General features: G+C 49.5%; 5 protein-coding genes across 5 annotated transcripts; 1 reads left to right on the forward strand and 4 right to left on the reverse strand.

Annotated features, from left to right (window-relative positions):
* Nucleotides 1–545: 545 nt before the first annotated feature.
* On the reverse strand, nucleotides 546–1,520 carry PSV08DRAFT_403938 (Alpha/Beta hydrolase protein). Its single transcript, XM_014221868.2, has 2 exons — nucleotides 1,029–1,520; nucleotides 546–970 (listed from the first exon to the last, which is right to left on the reverse strand). The coding sequence occupies exons 1-2, from the start codon at nucleotides 1,461–1,463 to the stop codon at nucleotides 611–613; spliced, it is 795 nt and encodes a 264-aa protein (XP_014077343.1). The 5' UTR covers nucleotides 1,464–1,520; the 3' UTR covers nucleotides 546–610.
* A 4,071-nt stretch (nucleotides 1,521–5,591) lies between these two features.
* Nucleotides 5,592–7,586, reverse strand: PSV08DRAFT_9445 (uncharacterized protein). The gene has a single exon (XM_014221867.2). It carries the CDS (start codon nucleotides 7,306–7,308, stop codon nucleotides 5,953–5,955), a length of 1,356 nt encoding a protein of 451 aa, XP_014077342.1. The 5' UTR covers nucleotides 7,309–7,586; the 3' UTR covers nucleotides 5,592–5,952.
* Nucleotides 7,587–10,858: 3,272 nt separating this feature from the next.
* Nucleotides 10,859–11,672, reverse strand: PSV08DRAFT_320018 (60S ribosomal protein eL22). Its single transcript, XM_014221866.2, has 3 exons — nucleotides 11,559–11,672; nucleotides 11,193–11,434; nucleotides 10,859–11,110 (listed from the first exon to the last, which is right to left on the reverse strand). Exons 1-3 carry the CDS (start codon nucleotides 11,568–11,570, stop codon nucleotides 10,984–10,986), a joined length of 381 nt encoding a protein of 126 aa, XP_014077341.1. The 5' UTR covers nucleotides 11,571–11,672; the 3' UTR covers nucleotides 10,859–10,983.
* Nucleotides 11,673–11,841: 169 nt separating this feature from the next.
* PSV08DRAFT_364465 (Squalene/phytoene synthase-domain-containing protein) lies at nucleotides 11,842–13,367 on the reverse strand. Its single transcript, XM_014221865.2, has 2 exons — nucleotides 13,019–13,367; nucleotides 11,842–12,968 (listed from the first exon to the last, which is right to left on the reverse strand). The coding sequence occupies exons 1-2, from the start codon at nucleotides 13,177–13,179 to the stop codon at nucleotides 11,975–11,977; spliced, it is 1,155 nt and encodes a 384-aa protein (XP_014077340.1). The 5' UTR covers nucleotides 13,180–13,367; the 3' UTR covers nucleotides 11,842–11,974.
* A 119-nt stretch (nucleotides 13,368–13,486) lies between these two features.
* PSV08DRAFT_403942 (SNF2 family N-terminal domain-containing protein) lies at nucleotides 13,487–17,159 on the forward strand (the record flags this gene model as incomplete). Its single annotated transcript, XM_014221864.1, has 3 exons — nucleotides 13,487–13,787; nucleotides 13,836–16,887; nucleotides 16,976–17,159. 3 exons carry the CDS (start codon nucleotides 13,487–13,489, stop codon nucleotides 17,052–17,054), a joined length of 3,432 nt encoding a protein of 1,143 aa, XP_014077339.1. The 3' UTR covers nucleotides 17,055–17,159.
* Nucleotides 17,160–17,182: the final 23 nt, after the last annotated feature.

The raw sequence follows: 17,182 nt of genomic DNA on the forward strand, positions 1-17,182 counted from the left end.
CCATAACAAGGGTTGCCAAGATATGGGTCGGTGTAGGGTAGGGTTGCTGCTTATATAAGACCCTACACCTACACCTACCCATTCACCACCGTAGTCCGTGCCGCCCCACTTCATCCCTCGAACGAGGCCATCTATCCCTAGCAACCTACTATCTTCTATTAACTATTATCTATACGCTTTAGCTAGCTATCTAGATAGTGGTTTCACTAACTATATACTTTAATTCTAGGCTCGTAGAGGCTTGCTACCTCGTCTATCGCGTCCGCTATACCTACAGTCTCCCTCTAGCGTTCAGCGTCGTCTACTTATCTTCAATCCCTACTTACCTAAGGATCTACGTCTATTCTATATACTTAATAGCTTTAGTAGCTAGCTATAGCGTGCTTAGGATAGTCCTAAGACTATTATATCTAGATAGGTTGGCGAAAATGCAGTTCTAGAGGTCCCTATACGTACTACAGCGGAGGAGTAATCAATTTATTCAATCAATCACTATCACAGTGATTTATCACAGTCCTTGATCAAACATCATAATCTGACAAGTGTCGACGTTGACGAGCGAGTAGGTCGTGATCAGCTCGCTTGTGAACTACGTTGATCCTAATCCTAACTACAATAATGCCTTGTTCCACTTTGACAACCCAGCTAGTTCATTGATCCACTTGAGAACATCCTGTGTTCGACTCAAGAAGGGAGAATGAGAACAATCAACAAAAATCTCCTTGACAGGTATGCCCATCCCCTTGATTCGTTCGACCATTGCCTTTTGAGTTTCCGGTGGCAGAGCTTGGTCCTGAAGGGTATGCATGTATGAAACGTCAATGTTCCTCCACGCCTCGTTAACTGTCTTCTGGGAAAAAGATTCAAACACGGACCCAGTAATCAGACTGGCCCAATGTTCTTGCGCTTTTGGTGGAAGATCCTGGTAGAAACTTTGCGCAGGATCTCTTGGATAGGAACTAATCTCAGTCTGAAGATAAGGATTAGCATATAAAAAAGCATGCTATATATTTGGTACGTCAGCTTACAGAGTAGATTTCAGCTGGTTTTATGCCAGCCGCTGACCCCGCAATCTGTAGTATATCCACGACAGTCTCTCCCTTGATAGGGACCAAGGCACACATGTACGCCATCCATTTTACGCCGCCTCTAAGGCCTGCTGCTGCGCGGTCCCTAACACCTAAACCAGCCATTGCGTCTGTGGCTAAGAAGCCGCCGAAAGAGTGCATTAGCACGATAATCTCCTTCCCTTGACTTGCCAAAGCCTCGACAATTCCAGTTAACATGGCTTTGTCATGTTCAAAGGCATTACCATCAAGAGGGTAAAGGGAGTTGGTGGCTAGGCGTGGATTGATGACCTCGTAGCCGTATGCTTCGAGAACACCTTGCAAAGGGCCAAAATGAGCGGGCACATGGCAGCCACCAGAGACTAACAGGATAGCAGGTTGGACTAGTGAAGGCATCGCTGGGAAAGCTAGTTTGTAATAAGCTGGACTAGATGGTATAAGTGGAAGTAAGATGCTTTCAGTCTCTTAATAAGAACCTACCTGTATTTATACCCGGGGGTACGAAAGTATTCATAGTAGGTCAAATATCCCGTTTAAACCGGAGGTACTTCGAATGATCCAAAATAGCTCTATTTGTGCCCAAAACATCTCAATATTACAGTGCCAAGACTGCTCCACCTTTCATCTTACTCCAGCTCCAAGGAATTTCTCTTTGGATTAAAACCAAATCAATTACTTAATTAAACTTAGCCCCATCCCTTCCACAGCCCCACTATGAATACTTACGTTCCCCCAGGTATTTAGAAAAAACAGCTAAAAAAATCACAACCTAACATAGACCCACCCTTAACCTATTTGCCAGCCTATTCTTGAACTATATATATTACTCGTTATTCTCACCACGTTGTGCGAGTTTCGTCCGGCCGGCTGGACTCGTGTACTAATCGCTAATCGTAAATATGCTGTATATGCTCTAGCTATTCTATAATGCGGGGCAGATCTACATAGCTATTGCCTGGTATAGGGTGAATCGTGAAATAGTTGGAAGCGGAGCCGCCCGGCCTAGCCTACTCCGTGTTCGCTACCTTGTCGTACGGGGCTTAGCCGCCGGACTACTCGGAAGTATCTAGAACCGAGAAACACGGTCGGGTGTTGAGGGACCCGATTCCGCGGAGTAATTTTAATGCACATGGAGCTTAAGCGCTAGGCCGCCTGAAGGCTAGTTGTCTCCCCGCATTTTGAAGATGAAGAGGAGAGTCGATTGAGCAGAGTCGAGTCGAGTCGTGTTGTTATTGTGGTTGTTCATTGGAGTTTTTATGAGCGATAGAAAGAAGATGTAGCGGTCGACTGATGGCCATTTATCTTGTTCCTTCAATGAATGAACGATCCATCATATGAGGGAAATACGAAATCGGCATCCATGTCAAACGTGAAAAGGGCAACTCTACCGAATGGTCACTAAGTCCTATATCCTAGATAAAACATTGAACCTGAGTGAATATTCGACCGGGCAAGCGTAGCTCACAGAGATTTCGGTTACCCTACGCATGGTTGGTCATGCTGGTGATATTTTAGAAACGGACTAAGGTCATGCGTCTACCGTACTTAGAAACTGACCGGCCTCTTGAAATAAAGGATTCTTCTACACACTAGACAGAAATACTCAAGCTCGATGTGAGGTCATCTCCAATTTTAAATGTACTATTCAACAATATTTCATGATTTTGAAGTAAACAGTGTTGGTCTCTTTATACCTGCAACTGATTCAGGACATGGCTCTTATCCTCCGCAACACTAGACTCTAAACGACGATGGCTTCGGGGCCTTATCTTGACTAATCAATTGAGTTCAAGCTGGATAGATACATATTTTGTGATCCTGTAGTGAAGGTAGCTGAACATTAATGAGCAACTCGGCCGAAGTCCATGCAGGTGGTGCTGAAATTTAATTAGCCTAATCTAACTCAATGCAGCATGTGCTAGCTTGATTAGGACCAGAGTCTGTGAATAGGTCAGACGGCTACATTGTTCGGTTAGCTTAGCAGAGTGAGTTTGGTATCAGTTTTAAGGCTCACACTTACTTACAAAATCCAACCAAAGTCCAGCAACAGGTCGTGCTCCCTCTAATTTAACAAATAGCAAGCTGTGTAAATTGCAACAAAGATTTTAACCCCAGCTTATACCAAAGTCTACTTATGTAGCAAGACAGCGCTGGCCTGGCTAGTCCAGGTGATTTGGTTGCCCACCCACCTAACTAGGACTTACAAGTAGCTTGACAACTAGCTCACAGTGCTGCTCGCGATCTCCTATCCAGGTACCTTGATGAATTGATTCTACTCAGGCTGCCGGTAGCACAGTCATTACCGTAGATAGAGACACACAGAATAGAGAGTTCATATGTTCACTTATGATGCTGTACTTGGTCTAGCTCTTCTAACGGTAATTCCGCTACAAGGGTCATTTAAATTTTCAAGATCACCAAGATGCTTAGATAGACACTAGGTATAGTGAGTGCTGTTAGAACTTAGCTTTGGCCGAATTGCAGCCCGTTGGAAGACCGTGGCTTAAGCACCAGACTAGGAGGAGTTGGAAATGTCAAGTGAGACGCATACACTCGCCAGCAATGAAACTTTGACGAGAAACATTACTGTCCTGCTTGAACAATTGCCGCATAGTGCTATGTTATCAACTTGCTTCATCCTCGCAGTATCATGGAGAAGGATATCGCGCCAATCAGAGCGGAGGTTCTTCAAAACAGGTGGCATTGTCACATGAAAACATAATAAGAGTATAGAAGAAGTACGTCAACGTTGAGCACCCAACCTCTACCCTAATTTTAGCTAGCTACTATAATCATGCCTTAGATCCTACGTAAAAACCCATCCAAGTCAGCTACTGACAGCAATACGAATTACCCCACATCAGCCCCCAATCCAAACAATTATACGCAGCACAACTTACAAACACGATGCACAAAACATTTCATCCGTTACCGGCGCACATGTCCCCACCAACTCAACACCAGCGCCCCTTCTTGGCATCGTAGCTCAAAAAAACTCACGATCCTTGGCGCCAACACATCAAACAAAGCGCCACCAGGGCCCTAACCATCCTACTAAGCAAGCCTCAAGAAAAAATTCTTCAAACACCTGCCCTCTACCTCTGACATATGGCGATTCTAGAAAGCGTCCCAGGCTCCACAACCACCCGTACACTTACCTTATTCCAGCAACGCTCTTACCAAACAATTTCCGCAACAAAAACATGCGCCCTACCCCCTCTCCGCCTCCACACCCCCGAACTTTCCCCATTTGCTTCTCCTCCCTTGCATGCAAAGACAGCCCACCCGCCTGCCATAAGGCAAATAGAAAAAAAACTAGCAACACAACCCCATTCCTCCCCATCCATCAGAATCCTTTCCCCACAACATTCCAGGCCTCCCTTCTCCAAACTAAAAAAAAAAGCGGGTAAACAAACTTCCGCACCACAGTTAGCATTGGCCGCTTATCCCTCCCCGCCCCCGAAAAATCCTCACACAAGGCGCAAAAAACCCGCGATGCGCGCCGCGCTCACGTTCTGTAACTCCAAGGTCCATTCCGCACTGTGCGGAAAACCGGAAAATAAACATATCCGACTAAAGATTGATGACTAGTGCATCTTATTATTCTGTTACTGGAAAAGGGAAACGGGAAAAGGAAAAAAAACGGGGGAGGGGGGATGGACTTTCTCATTTGGGATGTAAGACAAGGGTGTGTGTGTGAGTTGCGGCTCTGTTGAAGGGGGAGGGGGGGGGGGGACGGACTTGGCGCGCGCACGCGGGTGGTAAGGTTTACTAGGGGATGTAACTAAGTAATACATAGTAGTACCTTAATGAGACGTGTCAGCCACAACAGTGGCACAGAACAGAAGGGTACCCCCCCCACCGACACCACTCAGAATCACCCAAATGGCGGGGCGAGGAGGAGAAGAAGAACCCAACTAGTATATAGTTTCGTAGAATAGGTGTAACTGGGCAGTGCGCAACCACTGTAAGCCCCAGGCTTCGCCCGTCCCTATGCCCCCTGGGAGGCTTCGTTAGGACGTAAAACCAATACTACTTATTACTACTACTTAATGAGACGTGTGCAGGCGCGCGAGTGGATGGTCGGGTCAGTAGGGATGTACTGTAGTTGGTAAGGTCGGGTGCGGCGGGTGTGGATGAGGAGATGGGGGTGAGGTGGTCGTGATGTGGATTGGGAATTGGTTGGTGAGGTGGTGTGATAATGGGGGTCGGGGATTCGGCAGGTGTAAGCGGCTCGGAGGGATGGGCGGTACGGCGCGAGATGCGAGATGCGAAATGTGAGATGAAGACTACATTGATTGCGCATGGTATTGCATTTGTGTTTGTTGCAGAAATATTGCTGAGTTGGTGTTGGTGGTAGTGTAATGAGGCCATGTAGTAGATCATGTGCACTAGTAGTGTCTGTCGTATGATGTTCTTTGCATCGCCATGGTTTCTATTGCAATTAAGTTGAACATTGTGTAGAGCAAAGCTTCGTTATCACAAAAGTAAATCACTTTGCACTGCCAGTAGCTCTCTGGATTTGAACAAGTGGAACTTTATTCCTGTATTATGTACTACTAGTAGGACTATGTAAACAACAGAGTCCTATGGAGTGGAAACTTTTATCGCTGAATGTCTATCTCAGTATTCGAGGAGCTTGCTGCGCGCTCAACTCGAGCAATCTACAAAACGGATCGAAACGCCATGATAACAAATGAAAGAGGCGAGCGTAAAGGAAAGCAACGCCTAGAAAACCAAGTGCAAACGGGGGTATATCCTACGTAGTCCAAAAGTGATGATTGCAAGTAAAAATCAGACAATGGCTAAGTAAGGAAATTCGTGAATCGTCCGCTGGAGCGTGGCGAGTGGGGTATAAATAACGCAAGGAGAAGGGATTCCAAAACTACTGCTCAAGGCTGAAGCTGCCAGACCGAGAGCTCATATTGGAAAAGGGGTACTCGCATTCTTCGACGTAGGTGGGCGGGCTGACCGGAACATCTTCGTAGAGCGGCGGCTGCTCCTCATCCCAAGCAATACCCATGCCTGATCGCTCGGTAAGGACCAGGTGGAATTGGGTACGGAGAACACGGGCAGCGCCGGTGGGGGTAGCTTGACTGAGCTTCTTGAGTGGCGCCCATTCCTCGGCGACAACCATTTCGATGATCAAGTTGTGCTTGATGCTCATGCCGTTTGAGCTTTCTAGATCGCAAAGAGGCTTCATGGCCATGTTGCAGGCCGCCTGGAATTCGACATCGATCTCGCCCTTTTCAAAGTCGGTCTTCCAACCCGTCTTGACCTCTTCGTTGGCAATGGCACGGACATCCTCGTGGAGAACACCCTTGCCCTCACCACCAACCTTTGAAATGTGCTTGGCGCAAGCTGGGGAGATGAACTTTTGCGTCTCTTCAATGCGCCAGTTGAGTTTGCGCAGTCTCCATCGTGTTTGCGAGTCTGTCTTGTTTTGAACGATTCCGGAAAGGCGCATTTCAATGGGAAAATCGCCGATAGGGTGGATTACTGGCGGCAGTTTGACGGAAGCTGTAAGATTGGTTGGTGGGAAGATGCGGATAGAATGCTTTTCCGCACCAGGGAAAATAGCACGCTTGATGTCCAGATTGCGCTTGTAAGTAATCTTGCCTGATGAGGTGATAGCAACGGCGGACAGGTAGTAGTCAACCGTAGCCAGGCTGCCATGTGTGGTAGCTGGCAAGTGACCTGGCAGCAGGTGACTGAAGGGAAAGTTGTGGGGACCGTGACGCAGCGAGACGGGATGGGTCAGAAACTCCCACTTGTGGATTTCAGTCGTCTGAGTGGTGCAGTCTGGGCAATGTGGGGCCACGGGCTTCTTGGTGGTCACAATGGCCAGCATGCGCATTTCAAACTTGTCAACGGTGATGAAGGGGTCGTGTACGTTGATGACGAGCTGGCCAGAGAAAATGGCACCGGTCGATGTCTGGGGGCTGTTGTAGAAGACGATGGGGGGAGACTCTACGCTCATGTTCATGGAAGCTGCGCCCTGGGCCTCGAGCTTGGGCGTCTTCTTTGCATCTTCCTTTTCTTTGGCATGCTTGTCATGCTTGTGGCGGTTGAAGATGTCCATGACCAGAGATTCCTCTGACTTTGACTTTGCCTTGACACGTGGGGCGTCGTAAGAATAGACCGGGGGCAGTAGACCTTCGGCGTGTGGCTTGGTGGAATCCGATTTAGGAAGTGGTGTAGGAGCCACCCTCGCAAGGGTACTGAGCAGACGGCCTGGCATTCTTTGCAAGAGAATCCGGGGTAGGGCTGCGAGTGAGCGACGTGAGTGGACGGCTGGCAGCGAAGATAGCAGAGATGGGTTGCGGAGATGTGTGGGCGAGATAAGGAATTGTCCAATGGGGGCAAGGGCGTGGGCCGACAAGCGATATGCAGGCGGAAGGCGTGGAGTGCAGCAGGTAGGTGCTTAGGAGTTGACTTTGTGTGAGTTGAGGTGGTTAATGAGATGTTGAGGCAGGAACATTGCAGGCTATCAGGAAACGGCCAAACTGGAGGCTGGGGAAGGACGACGTCTTATTTAAGAGAGGTGGTGACTGGTTTTACATGAGAGAAATTCCCTGACTGGGCTGCCTCATGGAAGCGGTGCATGATTTCATCGGTAGTGGCACGAGCAGGGATTTTTCTCGTACTCGGGCTAGACGCTTGCGGCAAGCACATGCCTGCATCTGAGTGTAATTTTTGGGTCAGGAGGCAGGCGCGCACGGCCTGCCGCTCACGAGATCGCCGGTGAACCCAGCGGGCGTGCCTGCCTGTCCTGCCTGGCGTGCCTGCCGGCCCAAAAGACGTCAACAAACAAGCGAGGGTGAGGGCGAGCAAACTCCGGCCGAGTCCCGTGACCATGATGACCTCTACACCCGGCAACCTGCCCATTTCCCATTGATCAATTGCACACACGCCCTACGCTGCTGACATGCCCTCCTCAGCCCCTATGCTCATCTTGCCGCCGACTTCAGTCTTGCCGAAATGTCGCGACCTCGGGCCCCGGCTACGCCGCAGCTCGCTGCCAGCGGATGGTCCGTCGGCACCGTCGTGGCTCGACGTCGGGGAGCCTCATGTCGCTCGCCGGCGGCCATCCATCCCACCACGCATCAGCAACCTGGTCGACGAGCACCACTGACGTCTCCACCCGCCAAACTCTGGGGTGTTCATCATGCCAAAACAGCGGCACGCTGCCCGCCCTCTGGACATTATTCGCTGACGCACATGTGATGTCCTCTTCCCCGCAACCCTGGTCTTGTGCCTGTCGCCAAAAAATCCTCTGTACTATGCGATCTGGGGACGCGCAATTGAGCATCTCCTCGGCCATGGCATCATCGCAACCGCCCTTGCCTACCACCTTTCCCATACATATCCGTAGCCTGCAGCCGCTCTCAGCACATCACGCTCACCTGCACTGTCCCTCGCACCCACATGACACGTTGTATGCGTCCATGGTGGCTCTATGCGAATTGTGCATCGTCTTCACCGTCGTCGCTGACATGTGTTGGCCATCCATGGTGCCCATGCCAAGACGCGCCGTTAGGTAACACAGCGAATTTTTCCCTCGCATCCTGGGCCAACCACAGCCGCTGACTGGCCTCCCCACTCCACTCAGATCTTTTACAGTCTCTTTACACATTTTGGCGGCCCCGGCCCGATGCTGGCTGAGACTCAGGTTGCCTCGTGTCAAAAAAAGCACCCACTTGTTGAGAGACCAGACTGTTCTACATTACTCGATGGAAACCTCCACGACCACGCACTAGCGCCAATCACGCAACTGATTCCGCGTCGCAGCAATCCGCCAGCCATCACGTGGGCCGCGTGCAAGACGTCTTTGGAGCAATTCCTTGCGAATCTTGCAACGTCGCGCTTATTCATCTGTAGCCCTGCCGCTTGAACGGTGACCGCACTTTGCCAATGTCCGTAATTCCGTACTGCCAATGTACATCTACCAAGGTCGCTGGCTCGCCATGACCAGATCGGGAAATTCATCAGCATGCGCTGCATGCCCCTGGTCGGTCCCGACCACTGGAGCCCGTGGGTCCCACATATGGTTCCCTCACCTGTTCCGAGGCGAATTCCGAGTACCGTACCTCGTTCCCGTCGGATATCCATCACGGGTTTGCTCACCACGCGACACGCAACTTGGGAGTCATCATATCGTATAATTACGCCATCCAAATCACCGCAAACGTGCCATGGCACCATGATGGTCAAACTCGCTCACGTCTCACCGCCAATCTGCTCCACTGTACAAAGGTTGTAAATGTATGTACAGGTATCTCGTCGTGTCTAGAACATGGCTGGACGTTTTCCATCACCCTGCGTCGCGGCTCCCAAGTGCCGCTTCAGGGCGCTGCGTCCATGACCCGCGACGGGCCGACTAGAAATAACCTTCTCGAACCATCCCATTGTGGCACATCCCAATTTATGCCAATCACATGGCGAATAACCCCTGTGGCGCTCCTCAGGTCGGGGATCTTCACCGGCAGTCTAGTAGTATTACTAGTAGTAAGCATATGGCTGCACGCCTTGATGAGTATTCGAGAACTTGTGAATTTCATCGGTCGCACATCCGGTGAAAGTTACAGCATCCCAACAGCACAAAATCGACCCTGCGGGCCTCCGTTCTCCTAACCCAAACACATCATGAGATAATTCAAGGTGGGTATGCCAACATGACGCGTGGCACTCAAAGTGCGTTGTCTCGATGTACTTTTGCATTTTGACGCCCTGTGACATGTGGATCTTTACCATGCGAACAAATCACTGTCTACACACTAACATGTCCGGAACAAGTCACTAGTGCCCGCAACCAAGTAGTAGCACCAAGATCGTTGCCGGCGATCTACCGTGCAGGAAAAAAAAAGCGTGCGGCAACCCATTCTTCCTGCCCACTGTACTGTTTCAGCCACAAGCTTTCTTTGAACAACAAATAGGCCAGCAAAGCAGCCCTTATACCGCTCATTGCAGCAACGTTGCTTTACCGGTGGGCGAATAGTTTCTCTTTTCTCTCGAGATGCAGAATTTCCACTCTTTTTCCCCTTCACCATAATGTGTAAATTGCGGGCCTCTTACGACGACTAACATGTATAACAAGACGTATGTCAAGCTTCTGCTCGCGCAATCATTGGTCAGTTGCGGAAAAAAATCATTCGAGTACAAGAATCAAGGGACGTGTTTCACATCACCTCACTCCACCATCACCACCCACCTGTTTGTCATAAGTATGTTCAAAAAAGCAACCCAGAACGACATTACACACAACCTACAGACCCGCTGAGCTGAGACGGTGAGCCTTTTCCCCACATGCAAGGAAGAATGGAACAATCCTTCATGCAAGCTTTCTTCTCTTTCTTGGAAAAAACCTTGTTGCCAATCCATGGGGTCTTAGCTCGTGACGCACGTTGCATCTTGGTTTTTTTTTCTCTTCTCTCCTTCCGCTCGTTTCTCCTGCCTTGCTTGTTAGCTCTGCCGCGGAAGATCGTGCGTGCTACCGTTGAGCATCATGTGGAGTACAAAAATGCAAGGGGGGTCCCGCTCTGAGCGTTGCACTAGTAGGCGCTGGATGTTCACACTGTTTTTCACAACATTATCCCTTTTTGATTATTTTTTCCTTCTTTTTTTTTTTCTCTTCTTAGCGCTAGGATCCACCCCCTACCCTACCTACTCTTTGCATGGAAACAATGTATTCGCCCTTAGGGTCAATCGCGCAATCTTCGAGACAAAAAAAGTGGCAAAACATCATCACATATGGGCTAATTGACAGTAAGCACAAAGATTCATCGTTTTGGCAGATGCATCAATTCATTCGATCGTGCTATGTGCCATGTTGAGTTTTTGACCCTTCCCTTATTTTCCAAACACTAGACTCCATATAATGCAAGCCGTGGTGGTATCTCTAAGTGGAAATGTACATTTACTCGTCATCCTCGTCGGCCTCGTCGTTGACAACGTTGAAGAAGCGGAGCTCGTAGACACCCTTGGAGGTGGAAACAACACGGAGCCAGTCACGGAGCTGCTGCTTCTTGAGGAACTTCTTGGTACTATTGTTGCCATCATGTCAGTTTCCAATTCGAAATTTCCCCACATATGGATGTATAAGCCGAGAAGAACAAAAGAACGTACAGGTACTTGAGGTAGCGACCAGAAAACTCCTGGTGAGCAATGACCTCAATCTTTCCCTCGCCCTGCTGGCTGATCTGGATGGTATCACCGAGGTTACCGGTGCGGCCCTCGACCTTGATGCGGTCGTTGAGGAACTTCTCGAAAGCCTGGATGTCGAAGATCTTGTCGTTGACGGGCTGCGAGCAGTTGATGATGAACTTCTTCGTCACCTTCTGGTTCTTCTTGGCGGCGGCGCTGCGCTTCTATATTCAATGCGTACTTAGCCTACTGTTCTGGGACACACGTGCGCGAGAAAGGCCACACTCAGACTCCGGAGAAGTTGTCTGGTGCTCTCGCGCCGGAGGACAGCAAAGCGGTTGTACGTACGGTGGTAGACATCTTGATGGGATTTTGGGGGGTGAGCGCAAAGAGATGGGTATCCTGCGTCTTCTTTTGAGGTGTTTGGAGGGGTGGAGGAGGGGAGCTGTCGTGAGGCGCGCCGGTCGTTGTTCGCTGTGGGATTGCAAAATGCGACAGTGGGGTACTAGGCTAAATGCGGACTGGCTTGCCAAGTGTTCGACCGAGAACTTATCGATACGCCGACATACATTGACACGAACAGATGATATTGATTGTCGGCTTGAATGCTAGATTTTCATAGCTCAAATTTGCTTAGGAATCTCGGGTCGATAATTTTTGTGTGATTGTGTTATCATTCAAGACCACCACAACATATCCACACATACAAATACACTGTCGCAACATGTTGGCTTGCCTTTGCGCTTCTTTCATTGTCCTAAGCATCATAACTTCCGTCGAGTGTACGCCCAGTAAGCCTTCATCGGCAGTTTCCAGTCCACGTTCCTCAACGCTGGGTCGAAGATGTCAAAATCAACTCCTTGCAACTTATCCAGCCATGCCTGCGTTGCAACACTGGGCATGAAAACCCCAAACGCTTTTTCTACTTCTGCCAGTTGCGCCTCCTGTCCAGTGTTCATCTGCTGCACACTATATTCATGGTCCTCCTCGTGCTGGTGCTCAAAGTCATGACCAAGGGTCCCTTCGGATCGCAACTTATTAAGCATTTCTCGAGCTGTGATGAGATGGTCATTTGCACGTGTGGCCACCGTGAAGACGGCGTCACGGAGACCAGGGGCGGAACCGCCTTGTCGGAATACATCTTCCTCGCGAACGGAGGCTTCAGCCATGACATCAAGCGGGAGGAGAACAGCGCCTTGGGTTGGTCCTGATTGGCCTGTAATGGAGTTGCTAGTACCGAGTGCCTGTTGTTGTGGGAATGCGATGAAAGGAATGCCTCGTAACACTGCCGCGATGCCCATTGCCTTTCCAATGTGTGATGCAATGTGGTCGGTTGTTAGAGATGCTTGCGGCAGTGCAGAAAGGGTCAGGTATAGCATAGTCGAGTATGTGTTCTCAGCATAGCTCTCCAATGCGCTCAGGGTTGGATATGGTGGATTCCCGAGATACTGTTCTCGTGTGTTGATGATGCGATGGAACCAGTTCTTGCTCAACCGTGCTTTCCCATCAGATCGCTCATGCAAATCTTCTGCCGCTTGTGCCAATAGAATGGCTACTGGCTCTTTTGGAGGTGCTCCAGCCAGTGCTTTAGTGATAGTATCCCGCCAAAATTGCATGCGCATCATGCCGATAGTGGGGGTACTGGTCGTATCGGCGACGCGGGCAACGTCGACATTGAAGGCACGGATGGCAAGATAAGCATCGCGGGATGATTGTGGTATGAAAGTTTGCAAAATATGTGAGGGTGTGTCATACGTTCTGCAGGTGGTTAACGAGAGGCTGGCTGTGAGTGGAAAAGATGTAGTCACCTGACTAAATTTGCGCAGTATGCGCGGGCCCTTACAACTTCATCTTCTGAAGGTTTCGCTGCACTATTAAGACGCGAAGAAGCATGGAGAAGCCTGCGCTTGGGCCCTAAGAAGCCTTGCATGCGCCGGAAGGGCCCTGCGCGGAGTCTTGGTGGTAGCATTGAAACTTTTTTTACAGCAATCAAAATTATAGTAGTACAATGCGAACGGCCATTGCACAATACAAAAAACGACAACAATGGGAAGATACCTGTGATATAGGTAGGAAAGAAGTCCAAAAAAACACAGAGTAGTATGAATCGTTTCGGGGTAAGGCACAAAGAGTCGAAGGCGACTGGTTAGTATGTATGACGCTATAATGTCGATCACCCGCACGTTAGGCCATGTGGGCTCGTGAAAGCGCGTCGACGCGTCTAACCACTTCCAAAGCGGCAAAAGTACCAGCGACCAGCAACCGTCACCAACACCATGCAATCTCCACACCCAGACGAGCGACCCCCCAAAAAGCGCCGTTTCTTTACAGAAGATTCCTCGCCAGTACAAGTCCGCTCAAAACCCGCGGACCTCCCTCCATCGTCGTCGCCGTCACCGCCGCCACCACCACCACAGCCTCGGGACAGCGAATCGGCACCAATCGAGGAGATCAGTAATGGAGCGCAGCCAGATTTTGACGGCTTTGATGTCGAAACTCTTCAGGCTATTGTCGGAGAGCTTTCAATCTCCACGCTGCAGAAGTTGAAGGACATCAGCGCAAATAATGTGGAGCGAGGTATGCATGTACTCGGAAGACATTAGAGCCTGTTCTAACATGTGGAAGCCATCAATTTATATTTGGATGGCTCTTGGAACACAATGCCCTCAAGGTCCCCGGCACCAACCCTCCAGTCTCGTCCACAACCTGTCCAGATGACAATAGCGAGTTCGCTCAAGCGCACCGAATCCGACGTTTCGAATGCCCCCACACCCCCATCAGGTTCTTCCACGCCCAAGGTGGTACGCAATATGCCTAGCAAACGGTACATTGGATCGTTTGGCGCCGCTGCATGGGCGACTAAGAGCGGGAGTGGTCTTCTCAAGCACAATGAGAAGGTGCGCATTGAACGTGTGAAGCCGCAGCCTAAATTGAACAAGGCTAAGAAGGTCATTCAACTTAAAAGGCCAGATATTGTGGTGCGATTCATAAACGAAAAAGGAGAAGAGGTTGGAAGGTTGGATCAAGATACAGCATCGTGGGTGTCTGTTCTAGTAGACCAGAATTTGTGTTCGTTTGAAGGCTCCGTTGTATATACTCCGGATAAGCTGCGGACAGGAGACACTATCTATCTGCAACTGCGAGGTTATTTCTTGCGAGGGGCATTTGAAAGCCAGAAGTTTATGAAGCCTGATAACAATCGAGAGATCAACCTATTCGAAGAAAAGGAATCCTCCGAGGAACGAGATCTTCGATTACGGCAGGTCGGCCTCGTTAAGCTGTTTGAGGCTATCAATCTCCATCCTACACACGAAAATGAGACGACTGCGAAGCACCGGCGCCAAGGACTGCTACAGGCAGCAGAGGGTGATGAAAAGAAGGGTGACAAGCCCAAACCAAAAACCAGTACACCAGCAACACCTTCGGCTCCTGCAGATCCTACGTCTTCACCACCACCAGACGAAGTCGAGGAAGGAGAGGAACTTGAGCAGAGCCAATTGGACTCCCTGTACAGGAAGGCGCAATCTTTTGACTTCAATACACCAACCATGGACCCAGCCAGCACTTTCCGTTTGGATCTGCGAAAATATCAAAAGCAAGCCTTGTTTTGGATGGTTAGCAAGGAGAAGGACGAATCAATAGAAGACAGAGAAACGTCAATGCACCCGCTATGGGAAGAGTACCAATGGCCAACTCAGGATGCAGACAATCAGCCCGTACCGGCTGTTGCAGATCAAGCCATGTTCTATGTTAACCCCTACTCGGGCGAGCTGTCACTGGAGTTTCCAAAGCAAGAGCAGAATTGCTTGGGTGGTGTCCTTGCTGATGAGATGGGTCTGGGCAAGACTATCGAGATGCTCAGTCTGATCCACACGCACAGAACGGAGGTTAATAATGCTGAGACGCTGGCTACTCCAAGATCTCTGCCAAAACTTCTCAAGGCCAGTGCTGCCGCTGAACCTGCTCCATATACCACACTCGTCATCGCGCCAATGTCTCTACTGGCGCAATGGCATAGTGAAGCCGAGAAGGCATCTAAGGAGGGTACTTTAAAAGCAATGGTGTACTATGGGTCCGAAAAGGCAGTCAATTTGCAAAAGCTTTGCTGCGCCTCAAACGCCGCCAATGCACCGAACGTCATAATCACCAGCTACGGTACTGTGCTTTCCGAATACAATCAAGTCCTCGCACAAGATGGGAATCGGGGGTCACACGGCGGTATCTTCTCACTGGAATACTTTAGGGTTATTCTCGATGAAGCACATTATATTAAGAACAGGCAGTCGAAGACGGCAAAGGCTTGTTATGAGCTCAGCGCAAAACATCGTTGGGTACTGACAGGAACTCCAATTGTCAACCGCCTCGAAGATCTCTTTAGCCTGGTGCGTTTCCTAAAGGTTGAACCGTGGGCGAATTTCTCATTCTGGAAAACATTCATTACTGTTCCATTCGAGTCTGGCGATTTTGTGCGTGCCCTAAATGTTGTACAAACAGTGCTTGAGCCGCTGGTACTTCGTCGCACCAAAGACATGAAGACACCGGATGGCAAAGCTCTGGTACCATTACCACCGCGGACAATCGAAGTTGAGAAGATTGTGCTGTCTCAAGATGAGCGAGATGTGTACGATCATATATACATGCGCGCGAAGAGTGTATTCAGTGCCAATGCAGAGGCTGGGACATTAATGAAGTCGTATACCACCATCTTCGCTCAGATTCTCCGGCTACGGCAGTCGTGCTGCCACCCGGTCCTCACTCGCAAAGCCAACATTGTCGCTGATGAGGAGGATGCTTCATTAGCCTCTGACCTTGCAAATGGTTTAGCAGACGACATGGATCTCTCCAATCTTATTGAGCGCTTCGAGGCTGAAGGTGACCAAGACGTTAGCAGATTTGGCGCAAACGTCTTAAAGCAGATACAAGATGAAAACGAGGCCGAATGTCCCATTTGCTGTGAAGAGCCTATGAACGAGCAAGCTGTCACAGGGTGCTGGCACTCTGCGTGCAAAGAGTGTCTGCTCAACTATATTGCCCACCAGCGCGACAAAAACGAAATACCGCGGTGTTTCAACTGCCGCGAGCCTATCAACGCGCGAGACGTTTTTGAAGTAATTCGGCATGATCACATCGCCGAAGACAACGAGCCCAATCATGCTTTTCGCCCTACAGATGCACCACAACTAACGTCCACACAAGCGGCACCACGCATCAGCCTCCGCCGTGTTGGCCTCACAGGCTCCGCCAAAACACAGGCGCTTATAGGTCACCTCAAGAGAACCCGCAAAGAAGAAAAGAACGCCAAAACAGTAGTTTTTTCCCAATTCACATCTTTCCTCGATCTTATAGAGCCTGCCTTGGCACGCGACCATATACCTTTTCTGCGTTTTGATGGCTCCATCACCCAGAAGGCTCGCGCGCAAATTCTTGCAGAGTTCACCACATCTCCGAAGCCGTATGTATTGCTGTTGAGTCTTCGTGCAGGCGGTGTAGGCCTGAATCTCACTTGTGCAAGTAAGGTATTTATGATGGATCCATGGTGGAGCTTTGCAGTCGAGGCTCAAGCAATCGATCGTGTTCATCGCATGGGACAGGAGCGGGAAGTGAAAGTTGTAAGATTTTGTGTCGAGGGAAGTATCGAGGAAAAGATGTTGAGGATTCAGGAGAGGAAAAAGTTCATGTAAGTTGTCGCTAAATCTCTTCGATTTTCATGTGCTGCCTCCATGTTGTCAAGTTTTGTCTTTGTGGAAAGCTAACATTCTTTACAGTGCGAGTTCGCTGGGCATGATGTCTGATGAGGAGAAGCGCGTGCAGCGTATAGAAGACATCAAGGAACTGTTGAGTTAAGCGTCAATGGATAGAACACTCGATTCTCAAACTCAACATATATTCTGTACACGAAATATGAATAACCATGCATATGCTCCACCAATTAACTTTTGCATACCTTTGTTTTCGGTTTTCCCACGTGATGT

This window comes from Bipolaris maydis (genome assembly GCF_028858645.1).
Source record: "Bipolaris maydis strain C4 unplaced genomic scaffold PSV08scaffold_11, whole genome shotgun sequence".
Classification (NCBI taxonomy): domain Eukaryota; kingdom Fungi; phylum Ascomycota; class Dothideomycetes; order Pleosporales; family Pleosporaceae; genus Bipolaris; species Bipolaris maydis.

Bases quoted from the DNA above. Each gene is read 5' to 3' on its own strand.
- PSV08DRAFT_403938 (XM_014221868.2), bottom strand. From the start codon at position 1,463: ATGCCTTCACTAGTCCAACCTGCTATCCTGTTAGTCTCTGGTGGCTGC. The intron at 971-1,028 runs GTAAGCTGACGT...CCTTATCTTCAG, and splicing joins AACCAGCTGAAATCTACTCT to ACTGAGATTAGTTCCTATCC.
- PSV08DRAFT_9445 (XM_014221867.2), bottom strand. From the start codon at position 7,308: ATGCCAGGCCGTCTGCTCAGTACCCTTGCGAGGGTGGCTCCTACACCA.
- PSV08DRAFT_320018 (XM_014221866.2), bottom strand. The intron at 11,111-11,192 runs GTACGTTCTTTT...TGGCAACAATAG, and splicing joins GGTCGCTACCTCAAGTACCT to TACCAAGAAGTTCCTCAAGA.
- PSV08DRAFT_364465 (XM_014221865.2), bottom strand. From the start codon at position 13,179: ATGCTACCACCAAGACTCCGCGCAGGGCCCTTCCGGCGCATGCAAGGC. The intron at 12,969-13,018 runs GTGACTACATCT...AACCACCTGCAG, and splicing joins TACTGCGCAAATTTAGTCAG to AACGTATGACACACCCTCAC.